We start from the raw sequence: 15,286 nt of genomic DNA on the forward strand, positions 1-15,286 counted from the left end.
GAAGTGGTATCATTATGGTTTTGATTTCTATTTCCCTAATGGCTAATGACATTGGACAGCTCTTGATTTTTAAATGTTGGAATTCACTCAAATTTTTTTAAAAAATGCTTCATATCAGCCCTGTACAGATGGAACACAAAACAGCTTAGAACGAAACAGGTTCATGGGCTGGAACTGCCCTGAGGGAATGAATTTGGACTTGTGACCTAGACTCTGCAAATAACAATGGTCTGTGACCTTTTTCTTTTAGGGGTAAAAGCAGCCTAGACAGCCAGAAAAAATCACTATGGAGAGAGGACAAAGATTTCCCATTCTTTTGTAATGAACTTGTAGACTACAAAAAGAGAGACTTTTCTATATGTCCATAATGCTACTTCTTTTTTTTCTGGTAAATCATCCTGTTACATATTTGTTGAACGAATCCTATATATTTGTATCCTCTTTCTAGAGATGAGGTTAAGGAATTTGTCAAAGATTAAAGCTCTAGAAATGGCAGAGATGGATTCAAAGCCAGGTCTATGTGGCCTTAAATCCTGTGTTGTCCTGATAAAAATGGCAACAGGTTCTGGGATGGAGCACCACAGGGTGAGACCTGAGTCAGATGAGACTGGCTGGCTGGCTGGTAGAGGTGGAGGGGGACACTGTGGGAGCAAGGGAGAGGAAGGAATCAAAGAGATTTCAAGGCTAGTTTCATTAACAGACAAAGGGAAGTTGGGAAGAGAGTTTGGGTGGAGGGATGTTGCTGATTTCTCATCAAGACTGACATCTTGTGATGTTGAATTCTGGTGAGCTTCCTGCCCTCCTCTTCTGATGGTCCACTGAGTTTGTTTTAAAATGATGGGAAACCACGGACTTGGTGACTGATGGGGTGTTTGTGTGTGAATGTTCTATGTGTGGAACACTGAATTTGGAAATGACTTTGGTAGCTAGCAAAGCTGAGGCTCAGGCATTAGAGATGGAGCGTTTGGTCTTCTCTAAAAAGAATTTGTGTGTTTCTTTTTAATTCAGAAGAGGAATACCATTCACATACTATGTAAGTTAACTTGTACTCCATGTGCAGGCTGCATTTAGAAGGACAGACTTCTTCATGGAGCCAAGTCACAAGACACCTGGCCAAGGGGCAGCTCACTCCAGCCCCAGGTGGGGGTGGGGGATCAGATGCACTAGGACAAAGGACTATACAGGACCTGATTCGACTTCCCCAGGAAGGACTGTGCACTGAGCGGCCTTGGAATCTTCTCTGAATTCCACCAACCCCTCCTTATCATTTCCTGCCTTGTTTTTTTTTTTTTTTTTTTTTTTGCTTTATTCACTTTTTACCAGACTGGAAGTTTTCCTAGGGTAGGCCAATTAATCCTATGTATTAAAATACACCCATATCCAACACAAAATAACTACATCTTGATGTAAAATTTTTTTGAAAAGATTTTGATAATGTTCGGTTTTTGTTAAGAGTAAATCATTCTTGTGACTTAAACTTAATTATATATAATTATTTAAGGGTCGTGTTGCAGTTGACTAGATATTGCAGACATTTCATAAAATATTTATTAACTTTGATTTTTCTGGTTTCCTTTCCTCATTTTGGAGCCTCCCCCACCCCACTCCGCAAGTCTCAAACATTTTCTAAGGCCTTTAAAAAGCTTATAGGCCCTAGGGGATAAGACAGACCTGCAGAACTTCCTCACAGCCCCTCTCACGTAGGGACCTCTTTTGAATGAATGAACGAATAAATGAACGAACGAATTAACAAGGTGAAGTCTTTTTCCCAAGTCTCCTCTTCAAGGTGGGTTCGCTTCTCAATCTTCTGGAATCTCAGCCCGGCCTGGAGGCTGCGTAGGGAGGCCCCTCCACTCGCAAACCCAAAACCGCAGCAGCGGAGGAAGCTGTCCGGCGCCCGGCGCTCCGCCGGCCTGAGCAGGGTCAGGCCGGGCCCGGGGTCGCGACAGCGGCCTGAGAGCGGACCGCAGCCGGGCCCCTGCAGAGCGGGTGCGCATGGGCAGAGCTGCACTCCAGCCTGCCTCCCCTCCCCCACTGCAGGTGAGCCGCAGAGCCGGGGCCCCCAACCCCCGCAGCCCCGGGGGTGACGTCAGGCCTCTGGACCGCGCTCCAGCCCCGCCCCTACAGGCAGCGCCCCGGGCCAGCGACTCCGCGGTGGAAGCCGGTCCCGCTGCGGGACACGCCGGCTGCGACGGGCAGAGGAGGCGGCGAGGCGCTCGCCCTACTGGGCTGGAGCCGCGGCCCCACGCCAGGGCCAGGCGCGTCCAGGCGGAGCTCAGGGCTCCTGCCGCGGCACACCTGCCCCACCGCCAGCACAGCCGAGGCCGCCGCGGGATCCGCACCCGCTGCCCCGCGGGACCGCCGGGCGCCCAGCCAGCCTCAGCTGTCCATCTCCGCCCGAGCCAGCCAATCGCCCGCGATTGCCCCGGCCGCACCTCCTGGAATCTCTGACGGGCGTGCGGCGCAGCCTATGAGATGGGGGCTTCGGCGGCCTGGGCTGGGAGCGGGAGCCAATGAGCATCATTTCAGGTGGGTGGAGGGAGCGGACCTCGGGAAGGTAGCTTCGTTCGGGTTGCTAACGTCTTCCCTTGGAGATGGGCGCGCAAACCGACCAGTGGGTCTGGGGGCGGTGGTGACGGGCGTGGAGCTGGCCCAATGAGGGTGGGAGTGGGTGGGGCAGTCCGGAGTAGCAGTGCTAAAGGAGCCCGGCGGAGGCAGCGGTGGGTTTGGGACTGAGGCGCCGAATCTGTGGTCGCGGCTGGGGACGTGCGCCGGCGCCACCATCTTCGGCTGAAGGTGAGAGGTGCGGTGCCGGGGTCCGAGTGCGGCGGCCAGGGACCGGGGGACGGTTTTGTGGGGGAGGGAAGGATCCCGGGCTGGGGCCCAGGGCGACTCTGGAGGGCAGGAACGAAGCTGAAGCGGGAGCTAGAGAGGACAGAAGGGGCTCTGGGCGGAGGGTTTGTGCTGCGGCGGCCGTAGATTCGTGCGAGGAAGGACCTTGTGGGGTGGGTAACGGCACCCCAGTGGGTGGAGAGACCCCTAGAGAGCCGGGAAATGAGGTCTTGAGGGTGAGACCTCTGCAGGGATTCGGGCCTGGGTGTGCGAGAGGACGAGCCCTCGGGGGCTAGGGATGAAAATCTGGGGGTGGGCATGTGCGGACCTGGTACTCGGCGTGCGGGATCCTTGGGGCGCGGGGTTGGGGGCCCTCGTGCCCTGGTAGGGGTCCCGGGGGGTCCCCCGAGTCTGTGCCTGCCTCCTGGGAGGGGAGGGAGTCCTGGGGCGGGCTGGAAAGCGCCATCCCAGTTGGGGGTGGGGGTCGCTGGACGGGAAGGGCCCCTGGGTGGGTTGCAGGGTAGATTAGGCCGGGTCCAGCACCCCGAGTGCCGTCAGGGCTTCGCCGCGGGCTCGGAAGGCGTGCGGCGCGCGGGGACCTGTGGGGTGGAGGGACCGGAGGGCTAGGCTGCTCACGGCTCGGGAGGCGCGCGGCGGATGAGGGTCTGAGCAGCCGGCCGCCAGCCCGGGGGAGGGTCGGGCTCCGCTGGTCCTGGGGAAGTAGGGCGGGAGCGGGGGCGTCTTACCACGCGCTCTGTGGACGGCGGGGGCCGGGGGTTGACGCCGGGCAAGGCCCGGGCGGTTTGGGGGGGCGAGGCGGGAAATGCGGCGGGGGCGCGCTGCAGCAGGGCGGCCGGGGGGAGGGTCAGCCCTGCCTCGGGATCCCTTTATTGTGTAAGTGATCTGGGAATGGCTCGCCGCCGAGTCTCTTCCTCGCCTTCTGCAGTTGGGGTCACACCCTGATCCCATAAAATCGGCCTGGAATGGGGTCGAAGGGAAGTTGCAGGCGCGGAGTCCCGGCGTTCGCAGGGGCTTTGTGGGCCTGCGGTGGGCAGATGCGGCCCAGGGACCGGGGAGGCCCCCAGCCTGGCCTGCCTGGGAACTAGGGCCTTGGGAAGGAGATTGGCGACTCGGCGGGTCCGAGCTCAGCTGGTGAGTTTTGGGGAACGTGGCCTCTGCCTGTGACCGTTATCTCTGTTTCTTAGGGCCTCTGCAGCTCCCTTCAAGATCACTGCGGTTGATGGAAGGGGGTGGGGTGGGGTGGGGTAGGGGAAAGCAGGCGGGCTAGATCCAGACGGCAAATGAAACAAAGACTGCTGTTTTCGCTGAATAGTATAATACTAAATATAATACTTCAGCTTTGCTGAGATTTTGTTTTTTTAACATTGAAACTGAGGATTCTTTGAGTCAGGCTTAATAATTCTTGGTAGTATCTCACTCTGGAAAACTTTAATCTATTTATTGTTTTATTGCCTTCATCAATCTGCTCTTATTAATTGCCCTTTAAGTCCCATGCTTTTGATGTTTGAGTGTGCCCTGTCTGTCACGGCTTCTGGAAAAGTGGCCATTTTATGCATCTCCTTACTTCTGCATCTTAAATTCAGTTCTTCCCCGTCCTTATCTGGAGAAAGCATATGGTGTAATTGTGCGATATAGCACCAGCTTCTGCAGCGAAGGGATGTGACCCCAGAGCTTGGCTTTTTATTTGGGCTCCTTGGGGAAATCATTTCAATGAAGACAGGCTGGATGGAAGGTGAGATGGAGGAAATTTTGACGGGCACTCGTGGTACAGTGAAAGATTGTAGCTTCAGCGGTTCATACACTTTCTTGTCATATATGAAGAATAAAAATTCCTGGTGTTGGCTCTACATTTCAGAAATATTTAACACAGTATAAAGATACTGAGAGATGGCTTGGGCCATGAATAGTGAGTGCCCTTTTGCATTTGGTTTGTATTTCTGCTCATTCAGTTAAACAGAATTTTGATAAATTAACAGACTTGCAGGTCTCTGTAATGTAAGTGACCTCAGTGGCAGGATTACACAATTTGGAACAATTCTGTTTTAGTTTCTCTGTCTTAGAGGGATGCTTTATTATGGATAATTTATCCATTATTTTTGTTTGGGTTTTTATATGCAAGGTATTCATAAAACTGTTTTCCTGTGTAGTAGGTGCTGGGAGACAGTTGAGAAGTTTGCTGGGTGGTATTTCAGTAATGGCCTCGGAGATGGAGCCCCAGGGGTGTGTGTGTCTAAAACCAATGAAGGGAATAGGGCTTTGTCTCTGTAGAGGGCTAATTCATATACAGATAAATGATTTAACTGTGAGTAGGCAGTTACTTCGAATGACACCAAGAACCTTCAGATTATCTTTATGTCTGTTGCAAAGAGGTTCCTATTTATTCCTTTTCTTACTAATATACGTTTTTTTCCTATAAAATATAAAGCCTCTGCCAGATTGTGCTGATGTGTTCATTGGCTGAGCCTATAGTCTTGAAGGCATCATTGATGATTGAGAGGCAGGATGTCCTGTACCACGTGCCCTTCAAAATTTCCTCCCTCTCAACCTCCATCCTTCCAGCAGGTGCCCTGGAGCTGAACTCTGTCTGGGTTTACTCCCAGCTCTGCTCCTTGTTAGATTAGCTCTGTGGCCTGAACTCTGGGCTGGTCATTGGCTTTCTCTGTACCTCAGGTTCCTCATCTGTAAAATGGAGATACTAGTGGAGACAGTAATATTACCTACCTCTTAGGGCTGTTGTGAGGATTAAGAGTTGATACATCAACTGCTTAGAGTAGTGCTGGGCCATAATTAGTGATCTGTAACAACAGTGTTGGCTGTTTTTAAAATTCTAGTATGATCCTTTCCATAAGGCAAAGCATTTGGGAGCGGTTTCCCTCTTAAATATCAGCATTATCAAGGTTGGAATGGAATTAGAAAAAATACAGCATATTTGGCAACCACAAGTGAAGAGGTAAAATGAAGGAAGCATCTTCCCGGGCCTCATGGGCTCTGTGGACCAAACAGGGCTTTGAGCACCTCCTACCTGCCAGGTCCTCTGTTAACAATGGTGACAGAGGGTGAGGAGACTGCCAGAAAGTCAGTACACATGTTAGGAGAAGGAGGATTAAATTGCCAGGTTGACCTGAAAAGAACTTCTGAAAGGGTGGCATTCAGGTCAGGATTTGAAGGAATGGTAGGTTTGGGGTTATGGAGGAGAAGCTGAAGCTTACTATGAGGGTGGGGGCCACTCATATAATATTGATCAATAAATAGGTGTATAGATCCCCTCCTGCAGACCACGCAGTAGGCTTCCCAGACGGCAAGGACAGGAAGCTGTCCTCATCGTGTTTAGCTAGTTGTAGAAAATTCTGGAAAAGTAGTTTGTAATCCCACTACCCAGTGAAGACCCAATGAATATTTGTTCCTTTAAGAAAAAAAAAAAGTGTATATGTGATTTTCCCCAGCAAAATAGGGGGCATATTGTAATTACAGTTTTGTGATCTATTGATATTTTTCTTATATTAAATTGCAAGTGTTCCCCACCTTAAAAAAGTACATACTGATAAATTTAAAAGGTGTTGATTTGATCAAAGAATTTAAAAATCCATAATCTACTTTAAAAAAAAACCTGCCCTAGAAATGACCTGTTAAGTTATTCTAATTTATAGTCACTTGCTCAATCTAAGCATACAATTACACGCCCAATGTAAAATTAAAGAAATGTGTGCGTGCCTATTGGCAGCTAGACAGTTTCCGAAGTGTTGTGTAGGATATACAGTTTATACCTAATAAGAATAATCAGAGTAACTTGTTATCATATTTTGTTCTAGTTGGATATTTTCTCTCTTAATGGACTGTCCTTCCTAAGGCGGAGTGTGGGTCCTGTTTTCTGTATCCAGATTCATCCAGGGTGATTCCCACTTCAGAGCCCTCCTCCCTTTTTCCTAGCAGCAGGTGGTGCACAGGTTGGGAAGACAAAAGCTGTTAATAGTCTTATTAGTGCAGTCCATAGGGGTGATGGCCTTTGAAACCATTCTTCAACATGAACATGTGTGCACGAATATTTTCTTTATTGCCTTCTCCCACATGGATGCCTAAGAAGGCAACTGCAAGTTTAGTTAGAAAGGATGCTAGTGATTCTGTTGGTAGAAGTCTTATTTTTACGTTTTGCGATTTTTTTTTTGCTTTATTCGGTTTTGATTTTTGTTTTATCCAGGTTTATACTCCTTAGAATGTTAGCGTATTCTTTAAATCAGGTGATGAATTAGTCTGGAATATTAGCCTTCAACCTTTTTTCCTACCCCAACATACGTGGTAGTAGCTGTGGATCACCATGGCAACCAGAGAACTGTGGAGCAGTGGTTCTCAAAGTGTGGTCTCAGGACCGGCAGGATCAGCAGCATTGGGGAATTTGTTAGAAAGGCAAATTATCAGTCTCTCCACTCCAGACCTACTGAATAAGAAACTCTGGGACTAGAACCCAGCAATCTGTATTTTAATAGGCCTTTTAGATGTTGCCCGAGTTTGAGAACCATGCTCTAGGGCAGGAGTGTTTGTAATCCTTTACATTGTAACAGCTAGTTTCTGAAGAATCTTAGCTATTTCATTCTAGTAAACTCTTACTGGGGCTGAAAGGGCTAGTCTCTACACCTACTATGAACGATTCATCTTTTAGGACAAAGATAATTAGGCCCCTTTAAAACTCTGAAGAAAGAGCATTCTCCTTAGAAAAGCCCAGATATACAAAAAAATTGTACAACATTTTTATACCATTTCAGTGATTTCATGGAGCTTGAAATTTGACTCACGGTGGAGAACCTTTTCACGACTCTGGACGACTGTGATTTTCCCTGCGGCCTTCTATCCTCTTGCCTAACTGAGAATCCCCATCATTTTGGGGAGAGGGAAAAGTTGGGAGGATCTGATAGAGCCAGGGTAGTTACTCATTTGGCTTCTCACACTGATTTGGATGAGATTTGAGATAACCTGGACTTGGGAGTAATAACAAAAGTGTTTAATGATGGTATTGGATGCCAAAAGGATGTTGTCAGGCAGGACTGATGAGTCACATCAGAAAGGTGAGTGAGTCAATTACCCAAGTTTAAGAGGAAAGAAAGCTTAAGAGTACCATGTATGGACCCCCAGCTGACAGCCCCTTAGGAGCCAACAGTAACTGAGCACTAAACAAACCACTTAGGTCTTGGGATACATTAATTGTAAAAGTCACGGAAACAGTGCTTTCCCCAGTGTGGCCTAAGGCTGTGAATGGTTCCTTTTCCTCCTGCGCTGTTCAGACTGTTAACTGGAATGTTATGCTTGCTTCAGGGCCCCACGCTCTAAAGGGGACATAAACACATGGCGTCTGTTCAGAGACGAGAGACCAGGGTGGCGGAGTGAGTCTCGATGAATGACGGATGCAGAGGAGGAGACGAGGGCGTGGGAGCAGCTGCAGGAATGGGAGTGGGGACCTGAATAGCCTCCATCACATACTTGAAAGGCTGTCATGTGAAGCCAAGTGACGCTTGTCTTCTGTGGCCTCATTTGATCACGTGGGGACCACGGGGGCCACAGAGAAGCTGCGGGGGGACTGACTTGTAAGGAAGGACTTGGAGTCTGTTGTGTGCGGGTGGAAGGGGAGGCCCGGTGTAGACCTGATGGTTGGCTCTCCTGGCGGCCCCCGTGCTCCCTTGTGGCTGCATCCTGGTTTACACTAACTCCAGCACCACCCTGGGGGCCTTTTATTGTGAATCTTTGTTTGCTTTCTCTTCATTTTCCTTTCCCTCCTTAACTCCCTGTTTAATTTGTGGTGAGGGTGAAATAGGAGATGGAGAGAGGAGAAGAGTCAAACTGGAGCTGCGCTTTTTCCTTCTGCTTGTTTTTCAGCTCAGTCACTGAGGGCACATCTTGAGTGGTCTTCAGACAACCAGAGTCATAATTTGTGGTCACCCCTGAAATTTACCTTGGAAACTCGGTTAGGATGGCCATGAAGAGAAATACCCCAGCTCCTTAACTCAGCGTTCATGTTTACCAAAGGTTTTGTTTTCAGTTTCTTAGAAGAGGAATATTTGTGAATCCGTTTGTTTTTAAACGTCTGACTTTGTCCTCCTCCTTTTCTCTTAGAGGCAGTTGCTCTTGGATCCTCCTGTTTCCAATGGCGCAGAGAACTGGACTGGAAGATCCAGAGAGGTATCTCTTTGTGGACAGGGCTGTCATCTACAACCCTGCCACTCAGGCCGATTGGACGGCTAAAAAGCTAGTGTGGATCCCATCGGAACGCCATGGTTTTGAGGCAGCCAGTATCAAAGAAGAGCGGGGAGATGAAGTCATGGTGGAGTTGGCGGAGAATGGAAAGAAAGCCATGGTCAACAAAGATGATATTCAGAAGATGAACCCACCTAAGTTTTCCAAGGTGGAGGATATGGCAGAATTGACGTGCTTGAATGAAGCTTCCGTGTTACACAATCTGAAGGACCGTTACTATTCAGGACTTATCTATGTAAGTATGCCCTCTCAGCAGTCACGGGAACTGGTCCCTGGCCGTTAGCGGAAACTGTACAGGCTCATAATCAAATGAGAATGTGGAATACTCATGCCCTCTGTTTAACATTACTGTTTCTACTAAAGATAGATTGTCTCTTGCTTGTCCAAGTCTTGCTTTGCTTTAAGTCTTAACACATAATTTTAAATAATCCAGTCTGCAATTAAATATGCTAAAATGGCATTTGAAGACTTTTGTAGCGGTTCTCTGGAGCGTCATAAGCTGGGGGAGAGCACGTGGCAGAAAGAGCAGGGAGTTTAGTATGGCACTAAGAGTTGCACTAATGGTTGGATAGCAGATTGGTAGGAAATCTGTGTGTGTAAAGTGGTGGGGCTGCAAGCCTTAGAGGTTCCATGAAGAGCGAGAACCAGGTCACTGGGTACAGGGAGGTGGGAAAGGAGAATGCTGAGGTTTTTAAGGGGAAACACTTTAGGATGAGATTGAGGCTGGGGTTGTCCTGTGGTTAGCAGTTGACACATATGTTGCAGCCACTGACAATGTCGCTGACCATACAGAAGTTACTGAAAATAAGAAGGGAAGAGATTGAGTTGAGAAATGCAAACCAGACAATGGAAAAGTTGAGAATGCCAAGAGGTCTGAAACAATGGTAGACACAGGGGGCAATGATTTAAAGAAGGCAGGGTAGATGGAACATAGATTTCGAATGAAGAGAAAAAGAAAAGTTGACATTGTAATGGGCTGAATTTGGAAAAGAGAAGTTGAGTTTTATGCAAAGGGTGTGCTACTATTGCTCATTCATAATTCCAGACTTCAGCAAATCAGAAGCCGTCTTCCCATAGGAATCAGTGTGTTTAGTGAAATTTACTGGGCACCTCCTTTGTTCTAGGTGCCGGCGAGGGTGTGGGGAACAGGCCAGGACAGGCGCCTGGCTTCGTGATCCCATAAGGAGATGAAACAGGACTATGGGATGGAGTAAGTGGGAGGATGCGTCCGTGAAGGGGTCTTGGAGAAGGTAGCATCTGAGCTGGAATCTCACTGATAGGAGCGAGCTTGCCATGGGAAAATCAGAATGAATAGTGCATTCATGACCTTTGCCAGAGTAGTTTCAGTCAAGCCTGATGGTTTCTCTCTCTCTTTTTTTTCTCTCTGTGAGTTAGGATGCAGAGTAAGAGAGTAAGAGGCACTAGGGCTGGGAAGATGGCTTGAGGAGAAATGGGTCAAGTTTGGAAAGAGAGGAAGCCAAGGATAAGGAGAGGGACTCTTGAAGAGCAGTGCAGGGAATCCAGCTGAGATGGAGTAACGGAATGTGTGAGACGGCCACGTTTTTGTCTAGAGAGAGGAAGTGAGAAGATGGGAAATTAAGAGATTGTGGTCAGATCATAATTTTGACACCTGAGATTGGAGAGGTGGGTGGATTATGGATGACATGGGCTGCAGTGAACTGTGAAGGGCCAGAAGTGTGGAGACACAACCGAAAAGTTGTGGACCCCTGGTGTGGAAAGGGAGCCCGTCTTTCCCTCCGTCCCCCACCCTGACCTTGTGACCTCTGCAGGGAGGAGAGAGGAGGGAAATGGGAAGGGGAAGGAGACTGTGGGTAAAAGGGAAGGAGAAAGGAGATAGTTTATTTGTAGCCATTCCTCATGATAATTCTAAGACTTTGCAAGTATCTTTTATTGAGTTTGTTTGATTTTTTTTTTTTCCAGCTTACTTCAGGGACAACATGAGTGAATTTTTGAGTTGTTAATTTTTTTTGTTTTGTTTTGTTTTGTGCGGGGGGTGGTGGTGGTGGTGTAGGTAATTAGATTTGTATATCATTATTATTTTTTAAATGGAGGTACTGGAGATTGAGCCCAGGACCTGCATGCTAACTAAGCACGCACTTTACCGCTGAGCTGTACCTTCCTCCCCAGTTTCTGAGTTTCTTTTCAAAGCGTGGCTCCATGGTCTTTACAGAAGGAGAATCTGAGTTTTTCTTGAAATACTAAGATGACAACAGAGGTGATGGTTTGGGAGGGTCATACCCTAGAAAGGGTTCCTGTGGAAGATTTAAGTTGGAGCACTTGACTCTAAAGAAACCTATTAGGAGAATGGGGCTGTGGATGGCCACGGTTGCTAAGCATTTGAGTGGAAGGTGTATTGGGCTTTGGGATTTACATGCAGTTGAAATTGGTCACTTGAGGTGCCATGATATAGACACTGCAATAACTTAGGTAGGACCTTTTGGGACATATTGCTATAGATAAGATATAATGTATGTTCATTTAATTAAGTTAGGTTACTGACCGGTTTAGTTGTATTATTTCCTTTTATTTTCCTTGGGTTTAATTTCCCCGGCATCTGGCTTCTCAGGTTATTAATTTTTATCTTTCCTAATAAAACCATTTACAAACTGTAAATGTCTTCTCTGCTATTTAGTTCACTTCACACATTTTGACATGTAGTATTTTTATTATTCGGTTCTAAACATTTTCTAATTTCCATTATTTCTTCTTTCCTATGAACCACTTAAAAATATACTTTTAAAATTCTTAAGTATTGGTTTTCAAGTTATCTTTCTATTATTGATTTTTAAATTAATTGCATTTTAGTTAAAGGATATAGTCCATAGAATTATCTTTCCTTGTTTTTGCTGAGGCTTGCTTTGTGTAGCACATTGTCAGTTTTTATGAGTGTTCTTGTAAGTTTGTAAAGAGTACGTATTCTCTTACTGTTGGGTGTGGCGTTCATTAGACTACACTTTTTAATTGTGTTTGAACTGTTAATTTTTGTCTTCTTAGTCTGTCTATTGAAAAGTGTCTCAAAATCTCCCAGTGTGTTTTATCAATTAAGTATGCATTCCTCACTGAAATTTGACACAACATTGTAAAATGATTATAAGTCAATAAAAAGTCAAAAGGTAAAAAAAAAAAAGTATGCATTCCTTAAAAATATAGTTTAGTTTTGCCTGTTGATGAATTTTTATATGAATGAATCTCATAATATATAACCTTTTGTGTCTGTATTTTGATCAGCATCACATTTTTAAGGTTCACCTGTATTACTTTGTGTCGATGTAATTCAGTATTTCTCAAATAGTGCTCTGCGGACTACTTGGGTTTCTTTAAGACCCTTTCATGAGATCCTTGAGGTTAAAACTATTTTCATGATTATTGAAGACTTGACTTGCCCTTTCACTCTTGACATTGGTACGGATGGATGGTGCAAAGGCAGTGGTGAGGAAAACTGCCTACACCTTGTCGTGAATAAAGGTGGTGACCCCAAACTGTTACTGGTGGTCGTTCTAATCCAGTTTCACTCAAGAATGTCCTTGATAAAACAGCAGAAATGATTGGCTTTATTAAATCTCAGCTCTTGAGAAACCCATCTTTTAATATTCTGTGTGATGAACTGAAAAGCATGCATAAAGCACTTCTGCTGCATACTGAGCTCTGATGATTGCTTGAAGAAAAGCATGTGTGTAGTTATTTGAGTTGCAAACTAAATTGGCTACTTTTTGTACAGAATACCATTTTTGTTTAATATTGGCTCATCCATAAGCTGTGGTTAATTCGCATTGGGGTATTTGGCAGGCATGTTCTTGAAAATAAACGAAGTGAGCCTGTTACTTCAAAGAAAACAGTTGAATACATTTGTTGACAATGATAAAATGTGAGTTTTCACTTGAAAATTAGAATTTTGGAAATTTTTGTCTACCGCTGTGAAGTTGACAGCTTGTCAGTACTTAAAACCTTTCTGATGAGATAGATGGCAATATTAATGATTTTTTTTAATGTCCTATAGTGTGAAATGTCATCATTTGGAAGACTTACATAATTCATTGAACCAGAGTTTTCCAGATGATGTGTACATGATGATACCAAATCACACCTGTGTAGAAGTTGCGTTCAGCACGCTAGATTAGCCAGTGGATTTGATATATGTAACAGTATGGAAAGTTCATTGGTGGGTGTCAGATGCTACTTTGCATCTGATCTCTAGGAAATTCTCACTTGTCGAGTTTTGGTGTAGTATCAAAGGAGAAGACCTACAATTACCTGGAAAGACTTAACTACTCCCTTTTCCAGCTAAATAATAGTCAGAAGAACTATTGGTATAAGTTGGTATAAGGATAATTTTCTTTATATACTTCAGTAAAAACCACGTCCAATAGATTGAATGCAGAAATAGATATGAAAATTGAGCTGTTTTCTATTAAGCCAGACAATGAAAGATTTGCAAAAATATAAAATAGTACCACTTTTCTCACTTTTATCTTGGAAAATGAGAGGTTATTTTTCATAAGAGATGTTATTTATATTAACATGTATTTTAAATAAATACAAGTTTTAAAACTCAGTTTATTCATATATATATGTATGTACATATATTTATATATAAATATATAAAACAAAAGATCTTTGGTCTCATTAACAATTTCTAAGAGTGATAAAGGGCCCTGAACTGTAAAAGTTTGAGTATTTCATTCATTTTTGTTGGAACGTAATGTTCCATCGTAAGATTTTTTTGACCCAATTTATTTGACCCGCTCAGCTGTTTCTGGACATTTTTTTTTTCCAGTTTGGGGCTGTTACAAACATTGTTTCAGCAAACAGCTTTAAACATGCGCATGTGCACAAAAGCATGGCCTTTTTCTGGGAGGTGTGTAACTAAGAATGGAATTTCTGGGTTGTATAGGACATGCCTATCTTTAACTCCTATCTTCAGCTTTTCTAGATGATGCCTAAGTTAGTCAGATTCCAGCAGGAAATAGAAGGCCTTCAAACTAGGTATTCTGCTAATTTAATAAGGGGATGATTTACAAATATGTGAGCATAACAAATGCAGAAATCCTGCCGTATGCTGGCACTGGTGATGGCCAGGAGCCCTGGATCCATCTTGATCTTTAAAGGAGCAAAGTGCTGTTCCGTCTCCAGTGGGAGAGGATGGCTGTGTGGAGAGGGCTTCCTGGTGGGAATTGTGACCTTCTGTAGAGGGAAGCTGACAACTGGCAGGGAGCAAGCGGCCTGGGGAATAAACATCCTGCCTTCATCTTCCCCCTCACCCTGTCTCCTGCTGACTTCTCCCATTGCCTAACTCGGTTTGAAGCCAGTGAAGGGAATTTGATGATCTGTTTCTTAGGGTCAGCCTCACTTCCATTTGGAGTTGAATTCTGTGTATGGTAGAAGGTATGGGTAAGATTAATTACCCCCCTGCAAGAGCTATTCAGTTGACCCAGTGCCATGTACTGAAACATAGCCCTCTCCACTGCTCTGAAGTGCCGCTTTGTCATAAATCAGGTGCCAGGTGCTCATAAATGTGCCCTTGACTCCCTATTCTGTTTCACGGGTCTGTGCGCCTGTCCTTGGGCTAATATTACATTGTCTTGATTATTACAGCTTTATACTATGTCGTGTCCAGTATGATAAGGTGTCTCATTTTTGTTCTTTAGGATTGTTTTGGCTGTTAGGTCTTTTGCATTTCAGTGTAATTTTAGAACCCGCTTGTCAGTTTTTCATACACAGACAGACATACATACATAACACACACAACCTTGTTGGAATTTTGATTGGGATTTTGTTGATTCTATAGATCAGTTTGGGGGAGAAATGAGATCTTTACAATATTTGATCTTCTAGTTCATGAGTATACCTATTTATTTAGTTCTTAATTTTTCTCCAAATGTTTTAGGTTTGTTTTTTGGGTTTTTTGTTGTTGTTGTTGTTTGAAAGTCTGTGTGCTTCTTTTGTTGGATTTATTTTTAGGTATTAGATTTTTTAATACTGTTTAAGTGGTGTTTTAAATGTTGCTTTTAAGTTGTTACCATTATGTAGAAATATGGTTACCATGGTTTTTTACAATTAATGTCTGTATATTGACTTTATATTCACCGACTTTACTTAAGTTTACTTACTGATTGTAATAGGTTAGCTGAAGATTCTTTTGAATATTGTATTGAACATGCTTCTGTTGTTTGCA

General features: G+C 45.0%; 1 protein-coding gene across 7 annotated transcripts in view; it reads left to right on the forward strand.

Moving 5' to 3' along the window:
* The window catches only part of MYH10 (myosin heavy chain 10), a 179,626-nt gene that overhangs the window by 58,374 nt on the left and 105,966 nt on the right, over positions 1–15,286 (forward strand). For 2 of the 7 annotated variants that reach the window (XM_074342224.1, XM_074342223.1), the window contains one exon: positions 8,953–9,328. In XM_074342224.1, the coding sequence (XP_074198325.1) occupies positions 8,984–9,328 (345 nt within the window). In that variant the 5' untranslated portion in view covers positions 8,953–8,983. Of the gene's footprint in view, positions 1–2,148; positions 2,530–2,644; positions 2,797–3,714; positions 3,985–8,847; positions 8,866–8,952; positions 9,329–15,286 lie in introns of those variants that run through there. The other 5 variants (XM_074342225.1, XM_045524786.2, XM_010965966.3 and 2 more) reach the window with 5 other exon arrangements.

The sequence above is a fragment of the Camelus bactrianus genome, chromosome 16, assembly GCF_048773025.1.
Source record: "Camelus bactrianus isolate YW-2024 breed Bactrian camel chromosome 16, ASM4877302v1, whole genome shotgun sequence".
NCBI classification, from domain to species: domain Eukaryota; kingdom Metazoa; phylum Chordata; class Mammalia; order Artiodactyla; family Camelidae; genus Camelus; species Camelus bactrianus.